The sequence below is a fragment of the Geotrypetes seraphini genome, chromosome 8 (genome assembly GCF_902459505.1).
Source record: "Geotrypetes seraphini chromosome 8, aGeoSer1.1, whole genome shotgun sequence".
Classification (NCBI taxonomy): domain Eukaryota; kingdom Metazoa; phylum Chordata; class Amphibia; order Gymnophiona; family Dermophiidae; genus Geotrypetes; species Geotrypetes seraphini.
Window position 1 is genome coordinate 126,816,311 of NC_047091.1, and position 12,031 is coordinate 126,828,341.

General features: G+C 43.1%; 1 protein-coding gene across 2 annotated transcripts in view; it reads left to right on the plus strand.

Annotated features, from left to right (window-relative positions):
• Positions 1 to 12,031, plus strand: part of PRKAB1 (protein kinase AMP-activated non-catalytic subunit beta 1) — a 46,951-nt gene that overhangs the window by 30,016 nt on the left and 4,904 nt on the right. For both annotated transcript variants that reach the window (XM_033957112.1, XM_033957114.1), the window contains exon 5: positions 4,243 to 4,357. In XM_033957112.1, coding sequence (XP_033813003.1) covers positions 4,243 to 4,357 — 115 coding nt within the window. The remainder of the gene's footprint in view (positions 1 to 4,242; positions 4,358 to 12,031) is intronic.

Below are 12,031 nucleotides of genomic sequence, written 5' to 3' on the forward strand. Positions count from 1 at the left end.
AGGGGCACTAAGGACATGGGAAATAGGCACTGGGGGCACTAAAGACATGGGAAGGGGCACTAAAGACATGGGAAGGGGCACTAAAGACATGGGAAGGAGGCACTGGGGCACTAAAGACATGGGAAGGAGGCACTGGGGACACTAAAGACATTAAGGGGCACTAAGGACATGGGAAGGAGGCACTGGGGGCACTAAAGACATGGGAAGGAGGCACCGGGGGCACTAAGGACATGGGAAGGAAAGAGGGAGGGAATAGAAAGGGACAGTTCTTGGGCCTGAGTGCAGAAAGAAAGAAAGGATACACAGACAGAAGGAAACGCAACCAGAGACTCATGAAATCAATCACCAGACAGCAAAGGTAGGAAAAAAGATTTTATTTTCAATTTAGTGTTAAAAATGTGTAGTTTTGAGAATTTATATCTGCTGTCTATATTTTGCACTATATTTGTCTATTTTCTAGAGTTACTGAGGTGACTGAGCTTGTGGAGATGGGGAGGAAACAGGGTTTTAAAATTTTAGTCCTAGTAGTTTGCCGGTCCACAAAATAATTCTTTTTTTTATGCCGGTTCACGGGTGTGAAAAGGTTGAAAAACACTGATGTAGAGTATGCCGGCTTTCTTTTTCGCCCAGCCGCACGCATTCAAAAAGCCGCGTATGCGCGGCTGCTCGAGTTGTTCAATCTTCTCCTCTCTTGCAACTTCCTGTTTCCGGTTGTGTCAGAGGAGAATATTGAACAAATGAGCAGCCGTGCGTGCGGCTGGGCGAAAAAGAAAGCCGGCGGAGGTGAGGTGTCTTCTGTTTTTGTATCACTGCCTGCCTGCACTCACGTTCCAGATCCTCCTGCATTTTTAGTGTGTACAATTGACCTGATTCGAGCTATAGGTGAACATGGGGGACACGTCATTGCAAGGGAGGACAAGTCAATTGATTTATTTTATGTTCTGTTTTTACTACAGGGCAGAGGCACTGAAACAGATTCTCAGTGCAGTAGTAGTAGTGGCAGGACTCTCTTCTGTCTTCATGGTGTTTCGCAGTACTGAGGCTTATATGGATGCTGCGGGGACGGTGACAGGGCAGTGAATGGGATGGCAGTGGCGGTGACGGGGCGGTGAAAGGGATGGCGGTGACGGGGCGGTGAAGGGAACGGCGGTGACGGGGCGGTGCAGAGGATGATGGGACGGTGCAGTGACGGGGACAGATTTTTTCCCCGTGTCATTCTCTACTTCAAAACTAAGGAATAGTTTTTCTACCAGAAGCCCACAGAGCTCATGAGTTTTGGGACAGGCCAGCATTGACAGCTTGGCATTATTTGCAGGTGCTGGGGTCAATGGTAGCAACTATAGGCATGGTCCTCTGAGCAAGGTTACATTTATGCCCTCTCCAGGTTGCGCTCCTATTCCGTTAGTCCCCGCAAGCAGATGTGTTGCAGATGCCCCTATCTTTGACTATAGAATTGTGTAGCAATCTGAACTAGTGGTCAAAGCCACAGTCTCTATCCCGGAGAATGCCACTTCGCATCTCCACATGGATGATTCAGACAATGGATACCAGCCTATACAGTTGAGTGCTTTGCGAGGGGTGTCCGGTGCAGGGACATTGGTCCTCCTCACAGAGGAAGTGGTTGATCGACTAGTTGGAGCTGAGAGCTATCCACCTGGTGTTGCAGGTGCTCAGAAGCTCACTGCAGGACAAAGCGGTACAAGTTTTCTCAGAAAATGCAACAGCATTAGCCTATGTCAATCAGCAGGGAGGCATCAAGGTGGAAATTTTGTATAGGATGCCTGTTTCTGCAGCCGCCTAAGAAGCAGCTGAGAATTGCACACTGGCATCCTATACAGAATCACATCTGCCCTAAGGGACAGACTCCCAACCCCATCTAACTGCTGTCACTCTCCTGAACCTAATCTTTCTTTTTTAGTGGCAGTCACATCATCATGTCGGGTGTCTGAACTGCAGGCTTTAACCTGCAGAGAACTTTTTTTTTTTTTTTACAAATTTTCAGAGACTGGGGTATTACTGCGAACAGTGCCTTCTTTGTTGCTGAAAGTAATCTCGAGTTTTCACGTCAACCAGGAAGTATGGTTGCCTGCCTTCATGCCCTCAGGGTCCAAGAAGAGTGACAAAGTTCTGAAATTGCTGGATGTTCCCAGAGTGTTGCTTCATTATCTGGAAGTGATGAATGAGTTTTGACTGTCAGATCATCTCTTTGTGCTGGTGGGTACTAGCTGCCAGGGCTGGATGGCTTGTAAATTACCATTTCTAGATGGATTCATATGGCCATTTCTTCGGCTTATATCGGAAGTGGAAAGCAATCTCCTGTATCCTTAAAGGTACATTCCACTTGGAGCATACCATCCTCCTAAGTCTAGAGCAGTTTGCCCTGAAATTTGTATAGCGGCTACATGGCCTTCTCTCCATATGTTCACAAAGTTTTATAGGGTAGATGTAGTGGCCAAATTGGATACCGTGTTTGGATTTTCAGTACTTTCAGCAGACTCATCTATCCCACCCTAGCTTCTGGGGACTGCTTTGGTATGTCCCACAGGTTCAAGACTGATGTTCCTATTACACCAGAAGGAAAGATTAGGTACTTACCTTGATAATTTTCTTTCTAGTAGATAGGAACATCTGTCTTGAGCATCTGACAGATCAGGCTTCATTAGCTTGCTTGCTATCTCAGACATGTCAGTATTACCAGATATCTTCTTTCTTTCCTCTGTCCAGCAAGGTCAAGGACAGGAGACCACGTCTATTTCGAAGAGACCAAATGGTATCTTTCAGAACTTCCAAGACCTGTACTCAGGAGGGTGCCTTGTTTTTCCACCTCATTATATGTTATAATTCATTCATGATTATTATGTGTTAAATATTGTGATATGAGCTGAACAGACTTGTTTCTTGGGGAGAGTCCCCATACCCTTCCTTGTTAAGTTTCTTGTCTAAAGATAACCATCTGCTTTGATATGAACTGAGGAATTACAGGACAGCCCAAAGTGAGGGGAAGCGGAGCAGAAAAATGTAAATGAAGCTCTCTACACAGGATCTCACGATCAGAGGTTCACAACCCACAGGTTCAAGACTAATGTTCCTGTCTGTTAGAAAGATTACTATCAAGGTAAGTACCTAATCATCCCTTGTATTTGTCTATATTGGAACTCTTGGTGAGGGGGAAGCCTGAACTCCTCACTAAGTTCAGAATTGGGGAAAATCACTCCATCTTCCCAAATATGGCCTAGTGTACGCAGTCCTTCTCTTTCCCAATGTTGATATGTAGGATCTAACTTCCTTGGGGAAAACTAGGTGCAGAATGTATTGCAGGATGTAAAAAGTATTGCCTCTCATGAAAAAATTATCCTGTACTCTATACCAAGTCTGCAAGGGATGTTGAATAATTAATGACCTTAATAACTACTCCGCTTTAATTCCCTCTAATTTTAGCTCAATTGATTGTGGGCCTGAGCCTGCAAGGAAACCAGGTTTAGTGACTTTTCCTCCTCAGAAGTAGATGGTAGTTTCCTAGAAGCCAGCCGTGGACTAGTAAATGTTACTGAAGAACAGAGCCTTTGTTACGAGTACTTTCTCCTGTGGGGAGGGCTGTATGTGATCTCAGCCCTGAGGAACAGGTCTTAAATCTGACTGTCCTGCTGGCAAGAGCTATTGCTGTCTTAGATGCAGGGCTGTGGAGTCGGTAGATAAATGTTCCGACTCAGACTCCTCAGTTTTTTGTACTTCAGACTCCAACTCCGACTCCAGGTACCCAAAATTTCCTCCGACTCCGACTCCACAGCACTGGTTAATTTTCAGATCGTTAAAATGGAATGTCAAGTTGAGAGAAATGAGCATTTTCGACACCACCTTCTTTTTGCTTTTAATCAAGGTTCTAAGGCCGCAGAAGCTGCGCGCAACATTTGTGCTGTGTATATAGTGGGTGCTATAGCTGAAAGAATCGCTCGTGATTGGTATGCCAAGTTCAAAAATGGAGTCGGTAGATAAATGTTCCGACTCCGACTCCTCAGTTTTTTGTACTTCTGACTCCAACTCCAGGTACCCGAAATTTCCTCTGACTCCGACTCCTCGACTCCAACTCCGCAGCCCTGCTTAGATGTAGTTTCTTCATGAAAATGATTATTGCAATTCAAACATAAAATCCTACTTTAGTAGGAAGCATAAGAAAGATGTTAGGTAAGACTAAAACATATTAAGCAGCAGTGTTATGATCTGTGTTTGTCTGTCTCTTCTCAGCCAGTAGTAACCAGCCAGCTTGGCACAGTTAACAACGTCATTCAAGTAAAGAAAACGGACTTTGAAGTATTTGATGCTCTAATGGTGGATTCACAAAAAGGCTCAGATCCGTCTGGTATGAATATATTAATCATTTTGATAGCATGTGCTTGAGCATAGGATAGGAGGTAAAGGTAGTCACTAGTCTTTTGCTCTTGGGTAGAAGACAGTTGGATGAGTTTTTCATATTGCAATGTACAGTATTGATTCTAGCCAATGACAAGATATTTAAAGTGGTAAAAGAAAATACTGTAATTTAGAATTATTGGTTTTCATATTATCCTGTGTGTAATACAGAAAATGGTTAACAAAACCCCTGCAACTTGATATTTCAGTTTTATTTTCTCTCTTTATTAATTGTATGCTGAAAACTAATAATACTGATTGATTAATTGTACTAATAATAGATATACTTCAGACAAAGTAATAAGACAATTGTTTTATATAACTAGGGCACATACTTAGAATTATGAAAACTAGTCATAGCTACAGTACATAATACTGCAAGTCTGCAATTAGTAGCTGTTGTCACTCTTTAGACTGCTGAGTGCCTGTCTTCTGAGAGAATATGTTTAATTTGAGCTTATTTGATAATTCACATTAAATCCTTTTGTTTTGAATTTCCCAACAATTGTTTCCAATTTGATGCTGTCCTCAATTAGTTCTTTGATCTCCTATGAAGCGCTGCTAAAATTCATAGAACCTACAGAACAGGTTGAAACACAGTTATGACATGGTAAATTTTTTGCCAAAATTTTAATTTCCTGTCAGTTAGAAAAGGAATAAAATCATTTTAAGTTCAGCAGAAAGACTTAGTACTTTTCGTACAAAGTTTTACTTACCATAGCTATTCACATTCAGGTTGGCCTCAAGTATGTTGCTTCCTGACTTTCACCCTTAAGTACTGAGAAACTGTGATGACTTGCATATAGGTCATGTTTGTGGGATGGTGATGAGGCAAGAGAGCATCTCTCTCTCATTCCTTCTCCCCAGTCCCTTGGCCAGCATCTCTCCTTCCTCTCCCTATCACCCCCACCCCCCTTTCCAGGGAGCTTGCAAAATAAAGCTGTGCTTGCCAGGTTACGGCAAAGTCCAACCGAGGAGGACGTCTGCCCCCAGCTGGTGTTGAAGTGGGTGGATTATGTGGCAGATGCTCTATATGACATTATTAGAGTCATGGGCAAGGTGTCTACATATGCTGTTGCTGCCCACCACAAGCTCTTTATCAGACAGTGGGCAGGCAATTCAGCCTCCAAAGGCACCTTAAGCAGACTGCTCTTCAAAGGGCAGATGCTATTTGGTAAGGGCCTTGACGACCTAATGGCCAGCGTGGCAGATCACCACCACAAATCTCTGCCCGACCACAGACCTTGCTGACTCATCTGGGAGAGGCAGAGGCAATTTTCATCCCCTGTGATGTTCCCACTAATTTACGCAGGTTCCTCTGCTCAGAGATCTTATCAGGGGTCCAGACAGCGGCTTGTCGATTCTAGACGCCAGCAACCCTCAGGATCTCACATCAGCACAACCTCCAAGAAATCACAAAGATGCCAGGTCAGCTGTCACGCTCCCACACATAGGCAGGAGACTCTCAGCATTGTGGAGGGAGTGAGAACGAATTTCCTTGGACTGCTGGGTTCTAGATCTTATTCGAGAGGGTCACAAGATAGAGTTGATCACCCTCCTTCAGATCTATTTATCGATTCTCCAGCCAGATGTCTAGGAAAATCTAATCTAATATTTGTGAGTTGCACAAATCTTAAACAGGCTCTAAGTGATTTGAAGAAGGAAAAGGGTAGAATGGGCAGAGAGGGGAAGTAAGGAGGAGAAAAACCTAATCATGCTAAGCAAAAGAACAGGTGCGTAAGGCGATCTTGTACATTTAATTGTCAGAGTAGTGTTCAGTTTCTTCCGGAATTGTGCGTGGTTGGCTTCTATTCTTATTGTCTGTGCAAGATCATTCCAGATTTTGACTCCTAGGAAGGTGAACATGAATTGAAAAATTTCTTCTATACTTGAGATTTTTCGCTGAGGGGGGAGGTTCAGTTGAATTCTGTTAAGTAGTCTGCGAGAGGTGGACCATGCATCAGTTGAGAGGGGCGGCTGAGTAGGTATATGAAGTATGATGCAGTATGTTTTGAATTTTAATCGGGATGAGATGGGTAGCCAGTGGAGTTGTTTGAAGTATGTTGAGATGGAATCATATTTTTTTCAGACCGAAAATTAATCTTACTGCAGTGTCTTCATTTCCTGCATATAGCCTGATGGTTCTGTATATCCTCTTTGGTAAATACAAACACAAAAAATGTGTTCAGTTTGTCGGCAATTGCTTTGTCCTCCTTTAGCACTCCCATGGTCATCCAACGGTCCCACCGCTTCCTTCGCGGGTCGTTTCCCCTTAATATATTGAAAGAATGGCTTGAGGTTTTTTGCCTCCTTGGCTATTTTTTCCTTGTCTCTTTTGGCCCCTTTTACCGCCTTATGGCACCTTTGTTGATGTTTGTGCTTATTCCAGTTTTCGTCCGTTCTTGATCTTTTCCATTCCTGGCAGATACTCCATAGTGCCCAAGAAAGATCCTGGACCTAAAGTCCATAAATGTAGCACTGAGAGTACCGCGCTTCCACATGGAGATGGTTTGGTCTGTCATTGCGGCAGTATCTCTGGGGGAATTCCTGGCCTTTCTAGATCTGATGGAGGCAAACCTTCATATTCCCATTTTCCTGGACCATAGGAAATACTTGAGATTTCATGTCCTTCAATGGCATTTTCAATTTTCAGCCCTACTCTTTTGTATGGCAACATCTCCATGCACCTTCACTAGGGTGATAGTGGTGGTCGTAGCTCACCTCCGCAGGATGGTAATAAAGGTGCACCCATACCTGGACAATTGGCTGATCAGAACGCCATAAAGGCTGGAGGGCAAGCAGACAGTGTGACAAGTTGTGCATCTCCTAGAGGATCTGGGCTGGATTGTCAACCTAATGCTTGGAGTATTTCATGAAATGCTTTGACATGGTGAAAGGCTGCATCTTTCTTTCCAAACCAAGCAAACAGATGCTCAGGAAGCAGATTTCGGATCTCTTAGTGATGCCGAATCCCACAACCTAACATGACTTTCAGATGATGGGTTCGATTGCAGCCACCTTGGAAATAGTTCCCTGGGTTGCTCTGCTCTCCAGGTTGTCCTCATAGAGGCATTCCCTATGACAGCAGCTTCCCCGGACAGGGAAGGCAAGGAATAGCTTGCATTGGTAGCTCCAAGGGGATGCCTTATCAAAAGATATACCCCTCCAAATCTCCTCATGGTCTCCTCATGGATGACCCTAATGACTGACGTCAGCCTATTGACTGGGCAGCTCCTTGTGGTAGTCATCTGGTACAGGGCCAATAGCCTCTTCCACACAAAAAGTAGTCTTTTAATCGCCTGGAACCCTGAGCCATTCGCCTAGTGCTGAGGGCATTGGAACAGTACCTAGAAGGAAAGGCAGTCGGAGTGTTCTCCAACACTGCCACCATTGTAGCTTATATGAACAGACAGGGGGGCACCACAAGTGCTCCATTACATCTGGAGGTTCAGATGTTGTTCCAGTGGGTGTAAGCCCATCTTCAGGCACTTTTTGTAACCCACATAGTAGGCATGGACAATGTGCAGGCCTACTTGCTCAGTTGGCAGGCTATAGACCCAGGGAAGTGATCTCTCTCCCAAAGAGCATTCAGCCTCCATCATGCAATGCTAGGACAGGCCAGAGATGGACCTGATGGCATCAGCCAAGAACACAAAGGCAAAATGATTTTACAGCCAAGGAGGTGAACCAGGAATCACAAGGCTGGACGTATTGGTTCAACCCTGGCCAGAAGAGAGACTTCTATATGTGTTTTCCTCATGGCGGGTCGGGTCATCCACAGAATTGCATCTTACCTGGTATTTGTGATCTTAATAGCCCCAGACTGGCCTTGCCGGCTTGGTATGAGGATCTGGTGCATCTCCAATGAGACACATGCCTCAAGCTACCGATCATTCAGGGCTTCTCAGTCAGAGTCCAGTTCTCATGGAGAACCCAGATTGCATTGGTCTTGCGGCATGGATATTGATCGCATGGCCTTACTTGCAAGGGTTTTTCTGAAGTAGTCATTGTTACTATTCTTCAAGCTAAGAAGCTGTCAATGTTTGTGGCCTTCATTAGGGCCCGGAAGCCTTTTCAGCTCTGGTGCACCAAAGATCAGGTTGAGCCTCTCATGGTGCCAATTCTTGTGATCCTGGAGTTCCTTCAAGCCAGATTAGTGGTAGCATCTCTCAAGATCCAGGTGGCTGGCTTCTCGTACTTCTGAGCTTGAGGGAGAAAAACAATCCCTGGCATGTGACCCTGATGTGACTTGTTTCTTGAAGGGAGTGCTCAGATTATGGCCTTCCATATGCCGGCCTTTTCCGTCTTGGAATCTTAATATCGTTCTGAAGGGCCTGTCCAAGCCTCCATATGAGCCTCTCCCAAATGTGTCTCTGGACCTCACGATGAAGATGGTATTTCTGGTAGCAATAGTCTCCATGAGACAGATATCGGAACTGCAGGCTCTTTCCTGCAGAGAGCCCTTCCTAAGGATCTCAGAGGCTGGGATTTCTCTGCGCCTGTTACCTTCTTTCATACTGAAGGTTGTGTCTTCTTTTCATATCAACTAAGAGGTTTATTTACCCACTTTTTATCCTACAAGTTCGACCAAGAAAGATGTGATGTTGCAGAGGATGGATGTGCAAAAAAATTTACTCCACTACTTAGAAAGGACAAATGAGTTTTGCCTTTCCAGCCATCTTTTTTGTTTTAACCAGTCAGTCAAGATGAGGCAGACCATCTTCCAAGGCTTCTGTTGCCAGATAGTTTTGCAGGGCAATTTGTTGATGTACATTGGCTGTGGCAAACAGCCACCTATTTCCGTCAAAGGTCATTTGACCAGAAGTGTGGTATCTTTATGGGCGGAGTCCTGGGCAGCTACTTGGTCCACTCTCCATAACTTTACAAGGTTACATTACATTACATTAGTGATTTTTATTCTTCCATTATCTTGCGGTTCAAGGTGGATTTCTGGACATGTCCAGAGGTGTTACAGAGTAGAGCAGGTTGCTTCAGAGGATTGAAATGTTTCATATGGTGTTAGTTCTATAGAATGGATGTGGCAGCTTGCGAGGACATCGCTTTTGGGTCCTCAGTTTTGCGGGCAGGCTCATCTGTCCCTCCCTAGATGTCTGGCACTGCTTTGGTATGTCACTTAATGTATGGACTCCTGTGTATAAGTAACAGAATGAAAGATTAGGTTCTTATCTGGATAATCTGTCTGGTAATATACCCATGAGTCTGTACAGCCTGCCCTCTGCATTCTGCAATTTGCCTGCTTTCAGCCTTGGAAAACTCTATAGTCTTGTAAGTTGGATGAACATGTATGATTAACTTACTAATAAAGTACTGAGTTATTGAGCTTTGACATTCCAAATGTGTTGGTGCTAGTTGTATACAGCAGGTTGGTTCATTTATACACCTATGTTGCAAGTTCATGCTAATAATTATTCTTTTTCATGAGTTAAAGAGCAGAACAGAAATGTATGTTTCTGGGGAAGTTGCCCATGCCCCTCTTTCGCTTTTCTCCTGTTATAGTGCAGCTCAATCGCTTTGGTACAAACTGAAGAGGGAGCTATACTCCACTGGTGGAGGAAGAGCTGAAAGATATGATTGACACCCTTCTGCAAGTGGTTCGTTAGCATGGTTGATCACCTAATGTAAGGACTCCTATGTACATAAGAGCATAAGAATTGCCACTGCTGGGTTAGACCAGTGGTCCATCGTGCCCAGCAGTCCGCTCACGCGACAGCCCCTAGGTCAAAGACCAGTGCCCTCAGACCAGCCCTACCTGCATATGTTCCGGTTCAGCAGGAACTTGTCTAACTTTGTCTTGAATCCCTGGAGGGTGTTTCCCCCTATATTAACATAAACAAGATTATCCAGGTAAAAACCTAATCTTTCATTCACTGACATTGCCTTTATCTGATTATTTTGTTCAGAACTGATGAAGGGAATGCTGTTCTCCAAAGCAAGTCAAGAAATGCATGTCACCTGGCTGCTTTTTTTTTTTGTAAATTTTTTATTCATTTTTAAAAGTTACAAGTGTACAAATAATAAAACATTTAAAATTAAATACATCACTTGAATTTCTTTCTAGTATAACATCAAATAAATAAATTTATTCCCTTCCCACCCACCCTTTCCTTTAGCATTCAATCAAAAATATACAAATATAAATATTCTTTACTATTGATTAAACCTATAGTAAAACTTTAATTCACCCTCCTCCCCCCATTTGCAAATATATTTTCAATAGAAAATGGTGTCTACTCATTACAGTAAGTCGTCAATGGCCCCCAGATCTTTTTAAATTTATTATAATACCCTTTTTGAATAGCAATTATGCTTTCCATTTTATAAATGTGACATAACGAATTCCACCAGAAGGTATAATTTAATCTACTGCAGTTTTTCCAATTACTTGTGATATTTTGAATGGCAACCCCTGTCATAATCAATAAAAGTTTATTGTTGTTTGATGAAATCTGACTTTTTGTTCTCATTGATGTACCGAATAGAATCGTATCATATGCTAATGCTACATGATTCTCTAATAAACAATTAATTTGGGACCAAATTGATTTCCAAAAGGCCATGATAAAGGGACAATAGAATAATAAATGATCTAGAGTCCCTGCTTCAAGTTTACAGTGCCAGCATCTATTAGACTTAGAGCTGTCTAACTTTTGTAATCGAACTGGGGTCCAAAATGCTCTATGCAACAGAAAGAACGAAGTTTGTCTCATAGATGCAGGCACTGTACACATTATCCTCTAAGACCAAATTCGTGGCCATTGAGACGCAGAAATTTGATGCTTAATCTTAATGCTCCAAATATCTTTGAGGCCAGTCTTTGGTTTTTTATTTAGAAATCCTGTTATCATTTTATACCACTGTATGGCTTGGTGTCCCAAGAAGTCCGCCTGAAAGCACAAGAATTCCAGATTATATTGATTATTAAGATTCTTCTATTCAGGGAACCCCTCCTGAATAGCCTGCTTCAGTTGCAACCATTTAAAACTTTGTGTTTTATTAAGACCATATTTTTGCTGCAACTGTGAAAAATCAAGCAGTTTACCATTTAAAATAACATCGTTTAAAACCCGTATGCCTGCAATAATCCAATGCTTCCAGAAGACTCTAAATCCGCCAATTTACATTACATTACATTAGTGACTTCTATTCCACCTCTACCTTGCAGTTCTAGGCGGATTACATCAGAAGGTAACTGGACATTTCCAGAAAAAAATACAGTTTAGGGAGCTGGTTACATAATTGAGTCTTTGGGAGGAATTAACTGGACATTTCCAGGAAAAATGACAATTTAAGGTTACATAATTGAGTCTATGGGAGAAATTACAAGATAGGTAGGAATTTGAGGATTACATTAGAAGAACCTAGACATTTGCAGTTTAGGGGGCTGGTTACATAGCTGGGTCTTTGAGGGAAATTACAAGAGGAGAAGAAATTTGAGGGGGAGGGGGAAGGACAAGGGGGGGGGAGTTAAGGTATCTGGATAAATTTTTTGAATAGCAGGGTTTTGATTTCTTTTCAGAATGATTTGAAGTCGCTTGTTGTTGTCAGCAAGTTAGAGATGGAGGGGTCTAGTTTCGCTGCCTGCGTTGCTAGTAGATTATCATAC